Source organism: Trachurus japonicus, chromosome 13 (genome assembly GCF_045865225.1).
Source record: "Trachurus japonicus isolate A0001 chromosome 13, Traja_1.0".
Lineage (NCBI taxonomy): Eukaryota > Metazoa > Chordata > Actinopteri > Carangiformes > Carangidae > Trachurus > Trachurus japonicus.
In genome coordinates, this window is record NC_140919.1 from 13,040,585 (window position 1) to 13,057,754 (window position 17,170).

At 42.3% G+C, this 17,170-nt stretch overlaps 1 protein-coding gene across 2 annotated transcripts in view; it reads right to left on the reverse strand.

Moving 5' to 3' along the window:
• Nucleotides 1-17,170, reverse strand: part of ankrd13b (ankyrin repeat domain 13B) — a 66,631-nt gene that overhangs the window by 24,394 nt on the left and 25,067 nt on the right. For both annotated transcript variants that reach the window (XM_085794869.1, XM_085794870.1), the window contains exons 3-8: nucleotides 15,008-15,132; nucleotides 12,829-12,874; nucleotides 12,224-12,367; nucleotides 9,608-9,848; nucleotides 4,057-4,123; nucleotides 2,079-2,160 (exon numbers count right to left, since the gene is read on the reverse strand). In XM_085794869.1, coding sequence (XP_085650995.1) covers nucleotides 2,079-2,160; nucleotides 4,057-4,123; nucleotides 9,608-9,848; nucleotides 12,224-12,367; nucleotides 12,829-12,874; nucleotides 15,008-15,132 — 705 coding nt within the window. The remainder of the gene's footprint in view (nucleotides 1-2,078; nucleotides 2,161-4,056; nucleotides 4,124-9,607; nucleotides 9,849-12,223; nucleotides 12,368-12,828; nucleotides 12,875-15,007; nucleotides 15,133-17,170) is intronic.

Here is a 17,170-nt window from a genome sequence, read left to right on the forward strand (position 1 = left end):
AAAAAACACTACTGCGATTAAAAATTGGGATTATTCCACCAATGTTGATTTCTAAACTGTTCCTAAGTTTAAAAAGTAGTGTTGTGTTGTTTTAAAATGAATATGAACTTGTTTTCTTTGCATTACCTATACAAGGTCTGAAAACACCAGAATTTTTTATATATTTTGACCTGTTGCCATTTTCTGCAAATAAATGCTCTAAATGACAATATTTTTATTTCCAATTTGGGAGAAATTTTGTCATTAGGTTATAGAATGAAACAAAAGTGTTCACATAGCTATGAATAGTAAAACCAGAGGAACTGATCATTTTGAAGTGGTCTCTTAATTTTTTCCAGAGCACTTTGAGCTTTCTACAGCGTTAACAAATTGATGAAAAGTATCACAAGGCGAGGGCAAACGGAGTGAGTCACTCATTCAGGAGTCAGTAGCGCTTCCAAGAACACCTCACTCCTGCATATTAACAGGGAGCAGATGGGGATGCGACCTGGGGAGAGCGGGTTTCTCTCTCTGAGGAGCGTGTGACGGTTGATCCTGCCTGACAGTGACAATTCGGGGAGGGAAGCCTGCTAATCCTGTTTGATTTATGATCTGAACCAGAAAATGAGACAGATCCGGCGAGTGAACGCTAACAGCCTGTTATAGCCGGAGCCTCGGGGTGAGCTCATCGGGCTCAGGTGAGAGAGGGATTACTCATCAGCGACTCTTTCATCAGACGTGTGTGTCGCAGCGTTTAGGCTGGAAGTTGCTGCTGCTGCGGCACAGCTGCGATAACGGAGGAATTTAACTGCTGCAGCTGTGATGCAACTGCACGGGACGATCATCCTGAAGTCCCAACTCAGGGGCTGCATCCTTAGTTTAGAGGCTGCTGTTGAAGGCCACTTGCATCATGGCAACGAAACTAAGGTGTCCCATTTCAGAGGATCCTTCAAATGCAGCCAAGAAACACATTTCTCAGAGGATCCGCCTGTTCAATCCCTTATAGCCTGACATATCCCAGGATTCATTGCACACCAGCAGTGACAGCAAACAACATCACTAATCAGTTCAACGGTATTTGTCCAACCACAGGCCTTAAAGGGATACGGCAACATTTTTTTTTTTTTTACGTTTCTTGCCTCACTCCCGAGTCCATGACAAGCAGATAGACACCATCCTTTTGACTGTGCGTGCAGTAACAAGGGAGATAGAGCTGTATCGCCTGTAGCTAATTAGCTTAGCTCAAACGCTGGAAGTGCATAGGTAGTGTTAGCCTGCAAGTCATCAGAGAAACTCTAAACGGACCGATCTTCGTCTCAGAGCTGACAAAACTCTCCGGTAAGGCATCTTGAGCGGTCAAATGCCGGTAACGGGATGAGATTGGTCAAAACGGAGGGTTCAAGCAAAGACGGTTTATTTTGGTTCAAGCTAGCTACATCGAGGGTAGGTTAACTTCCGATTTCAAAGTCAAAGCACAAATTCTATCGTCATGGTTTTCTGTATGTAAAGGGCAATGGGTGTTTTATTTTGTGAAAGTAACCAGAAGTGCGTTGGTCACAACGGCTAGCTTGAGTAGCGCCAAATTCGTCCGAACAAAATTGTACAGCTGGTATTTAGACAAATTAACGACACACTGCTGATCTAAACGGCTACTTTCTCGCCTAAAAATGTTTGATAAAGTGATATATTTACAGAGTTTAGAGCTGCTGATTTCGGTTTGGGTAGGAGGCAGGCTAACACTACCTATACACTTCCAGCGTTTGAGCTAAGCTAAAATACGGCTCTATCTCCCTTGTTACTGCACGCACAGTCAAAAGGATGGTGTCTATCTGCTGGTCATGGACTCGGGAGTGAGGCAAGACACGAAAAAAAAGTATAGGCGTATCACTTTAAAATCTGAAGTTTCTGTGGAAAAAGTTATGCATTGTTAAAGTCGCTCTGTGAGAAGAACCTTGTTATGCAACGCAATGGCGCCGGCAGACAGAAGGGCCACAGAACCCTCAAAGGCCACGTCCTTCACTATATTGGGACACAGCTACCGTCTAATGCTCAGTTGGCAGACAAGTAAAGGATTTCAAAATGAAAATGGAGCTACTTGCCTTTTGTCTTGTTCTTGTTCTGGTCAGACAGATGGTCAGTTCTGGTCCTGGTGATCAGCTCCACGTTGGATGCAGCGTACACCTGAAAGAGAAGGAGGCAACTCGCTCTTTACCAGCTTCACTTCCTTCCTACAACCTTTTTTCCCCCCTTTTAAATGTCTTATATTTTCTTCTGTTGTAAATAAAAGCTGATGTGTAGAAAAACAAAAGCCTAAAAGTCGCTCACAGAGAATGAAATGTACAATATATTGTTATTCTACACAGTGATACTGTAACTCACTTAAAGCCTGGGTTGGGGAAGGGGGCAAACTCCATCTTTGCTAGAAACTGCAATAACACACAAATCCCTACAGACCTATTTGAGATTTGGGAGGGGTCGTGTTTTATAGAAAGAACTGTAAAAAAGAAAAAAAGAAAAAAAAGAGCAATCATAGACATGGAGCAAATGAAATCTTGTGTACCAAACAATGTTTTACAGCCGAGGTTATTTGGGGTCTCCGCCTAAAGAGCCAAAACGAGTTCTCAGAAATTTAAGAAAAAGTCACGAAACAACAACCTGGAGTCTATTTTGAGCTGTTAAAGAAGACACAAGGTCAGGACATCAAGAGAGATGTTTGGATAAAAGACTGATGCTGGCAAAGAAGTGATTAATTAGCAAAAAAATAGATTGTGTGTGCCCATGTACCCCTGACCCCCCCAATGCCTGCAGGACACAGGCCAACTTCTTCACATTACAGTCCACGGCACAATTCCTCACCGGCGACCATAAAAGGAAAAAATACTGATTAAAAATTGAGCAGGGTGCTGACTCCACTTCACGACAGATAAAGGAGAGGAAGAGGTAAAAAAAACAAAAAAAGGGGGGGGGGGGAGACGCTCAACAGGAGTTGCCTGTTTACGTTTGTGACTCTAAATCAATGATGCAGAAAATAGATGCTTTTCAGGCAGAAGTATTTTACTGCAGAGCCTGTCTGAAGTGCTTTTAAACCACTAGTGACAGATGGTCTGGGGTGTCTTACACTTGTCTTGCATCGATCCCTCCAGGGGGTCAGGAAAACAAATGGGGTCAAGGTAATGTACATGAGCCTTTCTCCACTGAGGCTGAAGGATTTCTGCTTAATTGTTGTATTTAAAGCCCCAGTATGTAACTTATTTGGCTTCTTATTAGCAAAAATCAAATAATATGTCTTTCATAAATACGAATTTCACTGAAGTCGAATCACACCCGCATACAAATGAAAGCTTTCTCGTACCTTAGAATGAGTTGTTACAAGTCGTTACAAATACATAAGGGGACAACGCACCGAACCGAGGCGGCCATGTTGCATCGGCATTTTTTACGTTGAGTGGCAGCGTGACCGTAGGTAACCACGGAAACTCAGAGGAGCTGTCGGCTCGGCCTGTTAAAACTGTCACCAGTGTGTAGTGTGAGGAAGGACGGAGGCACTGGTGTTGCATTCAGGTGCAGTCAGGCAGACGGCCGTCGGCAAACCAACTGGATGTCATTTTACTTGACGAGAGAAGCTAAACAATACGACATCACCATGACAACATATTGTCACGCCTGTATTGTTTTGCCTCGTGCTGGCGGACCACTTGTTTACATAGATGCTTGTCTATCCTGTTACATGCAGCGTCTGTTGTCTGTCTGACGTCTGCCCGATTTCATGTGAATGCAACATCAAGAATACGTTCAGATATGCAACCACACAGCTAGATGGGAGTAATTCCTACACATTAGCCTATACCTTTAAAGAAAAAAATCATCCTCAAATGATGGATTTTCTGCTGTTATTTAAAAATGTAGAAGGTTATGACCTCGAGAGTCGAAAGCAGCGGTTTAAAAAAAACAAAAAACTTTGGGAATGATTCACTCTGGAAATTAAACTCTTCAAGTGAAGTGGACTTTCAGGAAATATCAAACTGAGCCCTGACAGCTGTGGTTTTCCTCTGGACAGTGTGAGCTCTGCTTCTCTACCTTGGCTTCGTATCCGTTCACCGTCTCCGTCTTCTCACTCCTCCAGCCCAGGATGCCCGTCTTGTTCCTGCGACACAGATCAAGCACATCTCAAGATGCATGCGTGACTCTGCTCCAAACTGTTCAATCCACAGCTTGGTGTACGTAGCTTATTGACCCCTCCGTCAGAGAGAATCATAAACATGACACGCTGGAGAGTAAAGTCAACTCTCTTTACTATGTGGCCTGACAACAGTGCAGCCACTGTCCTTGTTTGTTGTCAGTGCGGATCAGCTGTTAGGTGTGCAATTAGAGAGTCTGCCCAGAAGTTAGTGAAGCGTATCCCATCTTCATGATCTATTCACATCACTGAGCTCCTTCTAGACCAAACAACAGAAAGTTAAGTGCTGGAGGGCAATTTCCCTCTTATATTAGAATGTATATTTTTGAATAAAATAACATCTTTGGAGTAAGATCTGGTATTTTTCAATTCCTTATCATTTTGGGAGATAGGTGTGTGATAGGGGTGGGTGTGCTGCCATGAAATCAAGCACAGACTATCATGGTATCTCCTTAGGATGGTTTGTCCTACATAACTTTTCATCTTGCAATTTTTTTAAATTTAAAAATTGCTCACTATTTTGTTTTAACCCTCCTGTTGTCTTCCTGGGTCAAGGAAGGAAAGAAAGAAAGAAAGAAAGAAAGAAAGAAAGAAAGAAAGAAAGAAAGAAAGAAAGAAAGAAAGAAAGAAAGAAAGAAAGAAAGAAAGATGGACGAAGGGAACAGATTGGATCAGAAGGGAACAGATTGGATCAGAAGGGAAGAAGGAAGTGAAAAGGAAAGAAGGATCGGCAAAGGGAAGAGATTGGGCCAAGGAAGGAAGAAGAAGGAAGGATGAAGGGAGGGAAGAAAGAAAGAAAGAAAGAAAGAAAGAAAGAAAGAAAGAAAGAAAGATGGACGAAGGGAACAGATTGGATCAGAAGGGAAGAAGGAAGTGAAAAGGATGGTGGGAAGAAGGAAGGGAGAAAGGAAGGAAAGAAGGATCGGCAAAGGGAACAGATTGGGTCAAGGAAGGATGAAGGGAGGGAAGAAAGAAAGAAAGAAAGAAAGAAAGAAAGAAAGAAAGAAAGAAAGAAAGAAAGAAAGAAAGAAAGAAAGGGAACAGATTGGGTCAAGGAAGGAAGAAGGAAGGAAGGGAGATGATGTTGGGAAGGGAGAAAGGAGGGAAAGAAAGAAAGAAAGAAAGAAAGAAAGAAAGAAAGAAAGAAAGAAAGAAAGAAAGAAAGAAAGAAAGAAAGAAAGAAAGAAAGAAAGAAAGAAAGAAAGAAAGAAAGGGAACCGATTGGGTAAAGGAAGGAAGAAGGAGACAGAAGGAAGGGAGGAAAGAAGGAGGACCACTGGAAACAGACTGGGTCAGTTAGGAAACTGTCTGCTCATCCCAGGTGGAAGCAGAAGATGTTGATAAAGCACCGACACCGTGTCCTAACGCAGCCTCCGGGTGTCACTATGGCGACTGTTCCTCCGTCCTACCGGTGTCACGTATAAAGTTATGTCTTGAATATTGCAGCTCAATTACTGAGGAGGCCGCTCTGTAAACTTTTTCCTTGTTAACCCAAGCCTGAAACAGCAAAACTGCAGAGCTGTAGATATGTTAAAGCAGAAGTAAGCGATCCGGTCGTTTTGGCTAACTTCCTGTCAGCCGATGGAGTTAGCAGTCCCCGCCCTCGTCCCTACGTCACCACATTCACGCGCATCCCTTGACTGCACACACAGAGAGGACCGCCCCTTTATGCTGTTCTCTCTCCTCATTGGATAAAGGTTGTAGGATACAAGGAAAGTTTTCTCCTCGGCTTACAGCAGAGCAGAGTGACTGACAGACCCGTGTTTCGGTCCAAACACTCTATGTAAGTGATTGCTGTCGGAAGACTTATATTAACACAAATATTCCGCTTACTTCTGCTTTAATATAAGTCTTAAATAGTTATATCTTCCAACAGCAATCACTTACATAGAGTGTTTGGTCTGAAACACGGGTCTGTCAGTCACTCTGCTCTGCTGTAAGCCGAGGAGAAAACTTTCCTTGTATCCTACAACCTTTATCCAATGAGGAGAGAGAACGGCATAAAGGGGCGGTCCTCTCTGTGTGTGCAGCCAAAACCAAAACGACCGGATCGCTTACTTCTGCTTTAACTCCAGAGGTGCATCTGATGCGATCCGATCCGAGACGGACGGACAGACAGGACGTCTTGGGCGCGTGACAAAGTGGTTTGCTCTAAAGCATCATAAATAGATTATTGGCATGTAGAGACAGAGAGTGCTGACCAAGGAAAATGCACAGAGGTGACACTGAGGTACAAGTCTGACAAGGAGATGATTACACCTCCCCCTTCCTCCTCCTCCTCCTCCTCCTCTCCGCCACCTCACTTCGCTGAGTCGTTCTCCTCTTCGCCTTCTCACTCACTCACCCCTTTTTTTATCTGTTAACATTCACTTCCAGCTTCTGCATCTCTATCTATCACCGGGTCACTTCGCTCCAGAGCCTATTTTCCTCCCCGTCTCCCATCCCGCTTCTAAAACCACCAATTTTTAGCTTACGTATAGCGCTTTCTCCCCCATACTCCTTGTGTCTCATTCATCTTTCCCTCCCCGCTCCCCCCCCAAAACCTCTCCCTCTCCATCCTATTTGTTTTATCGCCCCTTCATCCTTCTCTTTGCCATTTTCTCGCCTCCATCCCTCTGGGTCCAAAAAACGTCCCTTGTCCTGTCATCCCTCTCTCTTTCTCTCTGTCACTTCCGTCTTATCTCACAGCCTGACCAGAATGAGATCAGTCTCGTTCCTCCGTGCCCTTGCTCGGGCCACCTCTCCTCCCTTTTTCCACCTCCTTCCTTCACATCTCTGCATCAAAGTCGCTTTTATGCAAATGCGAGATATAAAACTCAACCTTTAGCATATTAAACAGCACGTAAATTGACTGATCCCAATTTCTTTTTACTGCTTTTCCTCCTCGTTCTTTCCCGTTTTTCCCCTCTCGTCAGCTGGTAACGCTGTCGTCCTCTTTCATGTCTCTCCGTTCTGCTATCTGCCTCTCCATCTTCATGTGCACTGGTGCGTTGTCTTTGCGCTGGAGAGTTGAGTTTTTTGTGAAGTGGTCTGAGTGTGAGTCACACAGCCTGGAGCTAATTTGTTCCCACTACCTCCACATCATGCTTGTTCCTGACACTATTTTTTTGTCAGGAACTGTGCTATTCTATTTTCCGATATGCAAAACGAAAACTGTAAATGAGCAGAAGTTGGCCTATAGGTCTAATTACCTCTCAAATTCCTGGCCAGATAATAAAAACTTTGCTAACTTCAGCCACAAGCATCATCATGACCTAGTGGCCACAGTAGCAAAATCCCAGAGTATTTGTAACTGGCCTTTGCATTTAAAGGGATAGTTCAACATTTTGGCAAATTGGCCCATTGCCATAATCCCTATAGTCGTAGCAGTAGGTTTGTTACCTTTAATTGTCGGTGCAAGCTATTTTCAGAACGGCGGAGCAGAGTAGTGAGCTGCTCAGAGCTACGCTATCGAGGCTAATGGGATTTCTTGGTTTCCCTCATCAAACTCATCAAATACAAAATCCAACAACTCCAAAACGCTCTGGTGAGTTGTTTTCGACACAAATACAGAGAAAAACTGCCCCCGATGGCAACACGCATCAGTGGTTTTGCATGAATTTACATCTAAAACAACTCGTTCTGTTATTATCTCATAGCGTGGTGAATGTGCAGGTCACCAGAGCGTTTTGGAGTTGTTGGATTGTGTATTTGATGAGTTTGATGAGGGAAAACAAGAAATCCCATGAGCCTCCGTAGCGTAGCTCTGAGCAGCTCACGGCTCTGCTCCGCCATTCTAAAAATAGCTTTCAACCGACAATTAAAGGTAACGAACCCACTGCTAAAACTATCGGGGTTATGGCAATGGGCCAATTTGCCAAAATGTTGAACTATCCCTTTAAGCTTTAAACTACAGCAGGTTTTTATCATCACCTCAGGAGTTTAATGCACTTTCATCACAGGAACGTCTCCTCAGCTCGGCTCTGTTGTGGATATACTGTATCAGTAACATGATCTGGCAATTAGTTGAACATGGGTTTTTGTCCCTTCTGCTGCTGCTGCCTCTGTTAGTGTTTTCCTGCAGTTTGTGAAATGCATTTTGACAGCCACCAGAGAACGTGGCTGAACTTGTTCCACTCAACTGTGGTCATGTGAAAGAGGGACAGAGAAGCAACAACAGTAACAGCACAAGAGTTATTTTCTCCACTCGGTTACAAAACAAAACAATAAAAAAAAAAAAACAGAGCAAGCACTCAGAGCAGAACATGTCCTGTGGCTGAATTGTATTGTTTTGCAGTACAGCTAGTGCTGGTGGAGAAAATTATATTTAGCCATGATTGTTAAACACGGTGAAACAAAATGGTGAGGCTAGAAAAAAATCCCCAGAGATAGATGCTCCTTGGATTTTCACATGCACACAACATCATCTTAGTTTCCTTATTTATACACAGATGTGTTTATCCACAAGTTTCCGAACGTCATCTACTGTATGGTCAAAACTGGAAGCCGGTTTTGCAATTGGATGTTTACGTTTCCATGGTTTTCAGTCAAACCATCAAATGCATGTATCTATTAAAGGGATAGTTCACCCAGAATTTCTACTCACCCTCATGTCGACTAAGAGCTGGGAGAAGTTTCAGAGTCCTCCGTGCCTTACAGTTACAGGGGGGCTCCGCGCAGCACTGCATTGTAGCAAACGGGGCTCACTTTTCTTCGTCCAAAAAGACACACCAAAAAACATCCAAATGCCTCCATACTGCTCGTCTGTAATGTCCCTCTTGTATTGAAGCCCCGACATGAGAAATTGTTCCGAAAAAAATTCAATAAGTCTATATTTTAAATCATTTAAAATCAATTTTCAAATCTTGCGCGATTTGCACTGACACTGAACTGTGACACTGGGAGCTTCCGCTACAAACAAGCTGAAAACATAGACTTCTTTAATTTTTTTCGGAACAATTTCTCATGCCGGGGCTTCAATACAAGAGGGACATTACAGACGAGCAGCATGGAGGTATTTGGATGTTTTTTGGTGTGTCTTTTTGGACGAAGAAAAGTGAGCCCCGTTCGCTACCGTCATATGGACATGCAGTGCTGCGCCGAGACCCGCTGTAACTCAGAGAAGGCACGGAGGACTCTGAAACTTCTACCAGCCCTTAGTCGACATGAGGGTGAGTAGATAAGTGAAAGTGAAATTTGAATTTTGGGTGAACTATCTCTTTAACACTGGCTTTTAACACGGATGTCAATTTGTGTGATATCCATTGTTAAAAGCCGGTGTGATGGTCCATGCGTTTTACAGATTTTCATTGAAAAAAAAAAAAAAATCCATGTATTTACCGTGACTACCGAAACCATGGAAACGTAAACATAAAATTCCACCAGAAGAGCAAAACCGGCTTAGTACGTTTTTGACGTTCGGGAAAAGGTGGATAAGAAACCGGACTGTACAGTGTCAGTTTAGTGTCTTACCTCTCAAAGGCGATGTTGCGTGTGTCCAGCTGAGTGGTCACCACGGCGGCGGACAGCCTGGCCGCCACTTGCTCGTCGCTAGGCTGCGTGGCGCCGAGGAGACCCAGACTGGCGGCGTTGCTGCTGCAGGCGCCGCCGTTGCCCCGACCGGGCGAGAGCGCCGCCAGAGACGAGACGCAGAGGGTCTCACAGAACACCAGCTGCCTGTCGTGGTCCACCTCCATCACTTCTGCGCTGGAGTCTGCAGAGGAGAGGAGAAAAATGAAGTTAAAGGGATAGTTCACTCAAAATTGAAATTGCACTCATTATCTGCTCACCCTCATGTCGACTAAGGGCTGGGAGAAGTTTCAGAGTCCTCCGTGGCTTCTCTGAGTTACAGGGGGTCTCGGCGTAGCAGTGCATGTCAATATAACGGTTGCAAATGGATACCAACTGTCTTCGTAACAAAAAGACACACCAAAAAACATCCAAATACCTCCATGCTGCTCGTATGTAATGTCCGTCTTGTATTGAAGCCCTGAAATGCGAAATTGTCCCGAAAAAAATTAAATAAGTCTATATTTCAAGCTTGTTTTGTAGTGGAAGCTTCTCGAAGCTCATCTTCCCGGTTCGTCAAATTTGGACGAACTGGGAAGAGGACAGACCCTGGTTCGTCCAAATTTGATGAAGCGGGAAGAGAAGCTTCCGCTACAAACAAGCTTGAAAAATAGACTCATTTAATTTTTTTCGGGACAATTTCGCATTTCGGGGCTTCAATACAAGACGGACATTACATACGAGCAGCATGGAGGTATTTGGATGTTTTTTGGTGTGTCTTTTTGTTACGAAGACAGTTGGTATCCATTTGCAACCGTTATATGGACATGCACTGCTACGCCGAGACCCCCTGTAACTCAGAGAAGCCACGGAGGACTCTGAAACTTCTCCCAGCCCTTAGTCGACATGAGGGTGAGTAGATAATGAGTGCAATTTGAATTTTGGGTGAACTATCCCTTTAATGTTATTATTGAGCAAGTGAAGAGGCTGGAGGACACCGAGATGAAAAAAAACAAAAAAAAAAACACTTGTAAGGAAAAATCAAAAGAGATGATGAAGGACGCAAAGGGACTGCAGATATCGCAGATTGACCGAGAGAAGGTGAAAACAATTTAACAGTCCGAAAAGGCAGGAAGTTACACAGAGGGGGGAGGATATTATGCAGAAATAAAAAAAAAGCCCAAAGAAAGGTCAGTTGTAGACTAGAGGAATACATTTAAAGTGGTGAGTAAAGGGAAAGATACAAATAAAAGAGGAGCTGGGTGTAACAATGCAGAGAGGAGCCAATACAGAAGCAAGTGAGTGGAAAGAGCAGCATGATGAGAGAGAGGGAGGTGTAAAATGTAAAAACACCTGCCCTAGTTTCTGTGACTGTTTGCTCCATATCACATTTGCTGGAAACGAACCGAGAAAATCAACACAGTGTTTCTTAAACCTCAGTTTTTTGTTCAGCTTGAGACCTACTGTAGTGGGAACTCACATGATCGCCCAATAGAAACAGTGTTGTTGTTAGTCACCACTGTTGTTACACTGCAAAACTCTTATTTTTAGTCAAAATGTCTCATTTCTAGTCAAAACAAATCTCATTATACTTGAAATAAGACTCATCACATAAAAAGTAGCTTGTTTTTAGACACTTTTTACTTATTTCAAGCATATTTTCACTTGAAATAAGTAGAAGAATCTGATAGTGGAGCAAGTTTTTCTTTCTTATTACAAGCATAAAAAACTTGCTTTCACTGGCAGATTTTTCTACTTATTTCAAGTGAAAATTAGTTTGAAACAAGTGAAAATGATCTAAAAACAAGTTAATTTTTAATGCAATGAGTCTTATTTTAAGTGGAAAGAGATTAGTTTTGACTAGAAATGAGACATTTTGACAAGAAATAAGACAAATATTCTTGGAAAGATTTTGAGTTTTTGCAGTGTGCTGATTCTGAAACTCATCATTTTGTACAAGGTCATAACCCCGGAGTTCAAACTGCAACATTGCTGCTGTACTGACTGTACTGACCGCATGGTGTTTCTGTCCAGTAGTGATTCATTATAAACTGTAGCTATGTCCGACCCCAGATATTACTGGATATTTTTTCGGTGATGAATTAGAGTTATGATGTGAATAGAAAAACCAAGGAGACACTGAGGAAAAGTAGAAATAAAAGGGAATAAAAAGATCCAGTCAAAGACAATGTGACAGACACTTAATATGCATTTATAAGCCAGTGCTAATTTATCTTTCTTTCTTTCTCTTTTTGGAGGGGGGGAGATGGGATACAGGATCCTGGAGTGCAGATTAACCACATGTTAGCTCTCTAATCAGCACAATGTAATAGTGACTCAATGTGCAGCGACTTTCTGAAGTCTTTTCTTTTAACTTTGGATATAAAAATGAATAAATCTATTTTCCTAAATGTGAAACTAGTCTTTTAGAGTACAGACAGTGCATTTGCTCTCATAATTCACTCAAAGCTTTATTGTCTTTATTGAATACTTAATGTCTGGTAGAAGTGCTTTAGCGCTAAACTCTCTCTCACACACACACATAATCACACAGATTGAGGCTTGAGTGCGATCTCTGACCTTGTCCCCTGAAAATGAAGCTCCGGTTTCCTCTCTGCCAGGTCATCTGTTCAAACCCCATCAGGGTGGTGTCAACACGCAGACACTGGCCGCTCTTCCAAACTCTGTAGGTGTCGCTGGGGCAGATACGAGACACCAGGGGCACTGAGGGGCAGACAGAGATGTGCTTTGAATCCAATTCTGACATTTCTAATGAATATACATACATACAGAATTTAATCCCAGCAGCGGTTCTTAGCAATCGCAGCTTCTCTGTAATAGATTCAAACCAAAACCACTCTCACAGGCAAATTTGAGTAGCTATATGTAAGAGCGGTATATTTGCATAAACATACTGTACAGTTTCTCCCGAATCCACTACAGAGGCTTATATACCGACAATATAATACAGCACGTCCACTTGCGGTTTTCGCAAAGTGCTTTGGATAAAATGCCATTTACATTCTGCCGGGCAGGAAGTGTGTGAGCATCAGCGTCCAGTACAACAGGAAGAAACAGGCTCTTCGGGCCCCAGAGGGACAAAATAACGAGATTAGGTCTGACGTGGTCGGCGCTGGGATGTTTTAACCGACTCGGATGACACGAGCAAAAAAAGAGAGACTCACCCCAGCTGGTGAACTCCCATTTCATCTCCACATAGAAGTCCTGGGCCTGGACAGACAGTGGAGGAAGAGAAGAGAGTGAACAAATGCAGGGATTCTGCTTCATTGTCTCTGCCAAAGATGGAGGAACTGGCACAGAGGAGTAGTACACTGTAAAAACTCAAAATCTTTCCAAGAATATTTGTCTTATTTCTTGTCAAAATGTCTCATTTCTAGTCAAAACTAATTTCTTTTCACTTAAAATAAGACTCATCACCTAAAAATTAACTTGTTTTTAGATCATTTTCACTTGTTTTAAACAAATTTTCAATTGAAATAAGTAGAAAAATCTGCCAGTGAAAGGAAGTTTTTGTGCTTGTAATAAGGAAGAAAAACTTGCTCCACTATCAGATTTTTCTACTTATTTCAAGTGAAAATATGCTTGAAAGAAGTAAAAGGTGTCTAAAAACAAGCTACTTTTTCATGCAATGAGTCTTATTTTAGGTATAATGAGATTTGTTTTGACTAGAAATGACATTTTGACAAGAAATTAGACAAATATTCTTGGTAAGATTTCGAGTTTTTGCAGTGTAGTTGTATGTGTATGTATGTGTATGTATGTATGTTGTATGTTGTATGGAGAGGAGAGTGATGTGGGTGAGAGCAGCAGCAGCAGATGAGGAACATTGTGATGTAAGGATGTCACAATTACTTGTTCTCACAATTAATCGCGGTATTAACCCTCCTGTTGTCCTCCTGGGTGAAGGAAGGAAGGAAGGAAAGAAAGAAGGATGGGCAAAGGGAACAGATTGGGTCAAGGAAGGAAGAAGAAGGAAGGATGGAGGGAAAGAAAGAAAGAAAGAAAGAAAGAAAGAAAGAAAGAAAGAAAGAAAGAAAGAAAGAAAGAAAGAAAGAAAGAAAGAAAGAAAGAAAGAAAGGTCAAGGAAGGAAGGGAAATGGAAGGAAGGGAAATGATGGTGGGAAGAAGGGAGAACGGAGGGAAAGAAGGATGGAGGAAGGGAGGAACAAAGAAAGGAAAGGAGTGGAGAAAGGAGGGATGGAGAGAGAGAAGGAAGGAAGGGAGGAAAGAAGGAGGACCACTGGAAACAGACTGGGTCAGAAGGGTTAAACGCCACAATGAATTGATCGTGAAGATTCCTAAATACCGTCACTTTCCAAAAAAAGATTATGTATGAACCGTGTCGGCAGATGTTGCGCCAAAGTAAAGGTAGAAGCACAGATACTGGTCCATTTACCTAACGTAGCATGAATTGGTAAATGCTAGTGTCATTTGTAATAATAAAAAAAAAGATTAAAATTAACTTAAACATTTGGTATCGATGACAATTGACTTCCCCTGGCGGATTAATAATTGGTCATATTTTAATAGATATTTAAAATATTTTATAATTAGTAATGTATATTTTAACTATATTTGATTTTACACATTAATAGTGTTGTGAAATCAATGAATGCATAATAATCGTGATAATCGTAATACCGTGATTATTTCTCTGACAATAATTGTACCAAAAAAATCTATTATCGTGACATCCCTATTGTGATGTTTGCAAGTGCATGTGTTCGTTGTCGTTTTCAAAGTGTGAGGGTGTTGTGTGTGTCTACCATGTGAGTATGCTAGGCTGTACGTATGTGTGTGTGTGTGTGTGTATCAGGGAGTCTGTGAAGGCGCAGCTCTCTGCATCTGTTCTCTGCAGCAGCTTCACTACGATCTATTGCACCTCCACACTTTCCTCTCAGGATTATAATCAGCATTCAGTCTCCCCAGTGTGGGATTCTCCATTACTGCTATTGTGGCTTTAAGGACGACGTGCGCTCCTTCCTTCCTTCCCTCTTTTGGGGATAAAGCGATGAGTCAGATTGCCCAGTTTTGCAACACAGAGACATTTACGTGTATTTCCATTACCGAATAGTAAACAAAGTTATTATTCATACCTTCAAACAAACAAAGCTAAGGATCTTTTATCCTCAAACAAAAATAAACATTAAAAAGATTCATCTACAATTCAAATGAATGCAACTTTTTGATTTGCCTTTGTAGTTTGTGCATCTTTGTGTTTTATTCCATGTATGTAATCTGCATATGTGCTTGTTTGTATCCGTGTGTGGTCATGGGAGAGTATCATTTTCCATGTGTACATCAAAGTGCTGTATACGTGTGTTTGTGTGTGTGAAATCCCACTTGGCGCAGTCGCTCCAGCAGGACGGGGATGCCCGCCAGTCTCTTGGCAGTCCTCTGGTAGTCACGGTAACGAAGCACGAGACGCACCAGCTCCGGATCTCTGGTGCTCACCGCCTCCTGAAGAACTGAAAGAGAGAGACGGAGAGAGGGAGGGAGGGAGGGAGAGGAAAAGGAGAGTAAAACAGAGCCAATCACTCAGGCCTCATCTAAAATTTATGCACTCGAGCAATTTAAGGGGGCCGTGAGAATTGAGGAGAAACTGAAGTAGGCCAACGGAAAAGCTGGTACCACCAATTACCGCAGCTCGCCCGTCATTCATCAGACCGCCACTTTGCTGTTAATCTCACAGGCTGCTGCTCTACGCTTGGACAATTATACATCAATTTCCTTTCTTTTTCTTTATTAGCAAACATGTGAGTGAGGCCTCACACACACACACACACATACACACACACTGGTCTCTCTCCACTTCAGAGGACACCTGTTGATGTAATGCATTTCTGTGCTCTTTATCTTCACGTCTAACCCTCATTAAAATGTACTCACCTTGATGGTTTCAAACTAAAAGAAAAAAAGTCCTCACAACCACAGAAAGACTTGTACACGTGTAGGCCTACACACAAAATATATAATTAATGCTTCACTCTTAATTCATTCAGTCCATTAAAAGCCTGACCTGCCACGTTACACAATTAAATAGTGAGGGACAACAACAACAAAAAAACTCTGAATGAAGGTGAGATATCGGACTCCACTAACGGTGGGTGTTGTACCAATGTAATTTCACGGTTAAAAAAAGAATTGATTTCATGCTCAGTATCTCATAGCCAGACTTAAAGGAGAATTCCGGTCATTTTTGACCCCTAAATCGTTGTCCTGATGGTCACCCAGTGTTGGGGGGAGCAAAAAACGACGACTAAAATCCTTACGAGACACCACTGAACCCATACAGTGTACAGTATAAACAGTATAAACTTTGTGTTTTTGTATGTAATCACTCACCTCAGACAGCCGAACTCTGAAACGTCCTGGAAAGACATTACTATCCGATCACAGAGCAAACAAACACTTTTTCCTTGTTGTGATACGGTCTGAGATATTTTGGACATTACCACTGCACTGCTCGACCGTTTATTTTTGTACAGAAATCATCACAACAAGGAAAAAGTGTTAGTTTCTGTGGCGGGGAGAAGGCGCTCTGCGATCGGATAGTAATGTCTTTCCAGGACGTTTCAGAGTTCGGCTATCTGAGGTGAGTAGGCCTAACAACATGCAAAAACACAAAGTTTATACTGTTTATACTGTACACTATATTAGTTCAGTGGTGTGTCATAAGGATTCGAGTCATGTACCATAGATATTTGATTGTTTTTTGCTCCCCCCAACACTGAGTGACCATCAGGACAACGATTTAGGGGTCAAAAATGACCGAAATTCTCCTTTAATTCATTCAATCCATTACAGTAAAAGCCTGACCTGCCACGTTACACAATTAAATAGTGAGGGACAACAACAACAAAAAAAACCTCTGAATGAAGGTGAGATATCGGACTCCACTAACGGTGGGTGTTGTACCAATGTAATTTCACGGTTAAAAAATTAATTGATTTCATGCTCAGTATCTCATAGCCAGACTTAACTCCACATCACACTGCACTATAGCTGCAGAGCGCCAGCACAGAGGAGATGTCTGGCAGGGGCCACCTGGAGAGATTTGTGATTTTAAAAAAGCATTAAGGGGCCAAAACTGTGCTAACCATCAACGCCCAAGTCCAATAGAGCCTGTGGGAAACATTACCGTGGGCTATTTTGCAAATTAGTCCATGAGCCAAGACCCCAAAATTGGCCTCCCGCAATCGAACGGGTGGGCAATTTCTAGTTTGTTTTTTTGACTTGGTAGACATCTCTAGTGAACAGTTTGGCATGATAACCATTGCAAACAGGTAGCTTAGTGGTGGTTATCATGTGTTGAATAGGTGGACCGGTAGAGTGGAAACTTGAAAACTGTGTATAGTGCTTGTTCGGTATTATGCTGTTTGTTGACCACTCAGTGCCTAAATCACTTCAAGGATGTTTTTCCCTTTTATCAAGACCCTACTGTAATAATAATAGACTCACCTCAGAAATATGTGAATGAAAATGTGATAAAAATTAGAACATAGG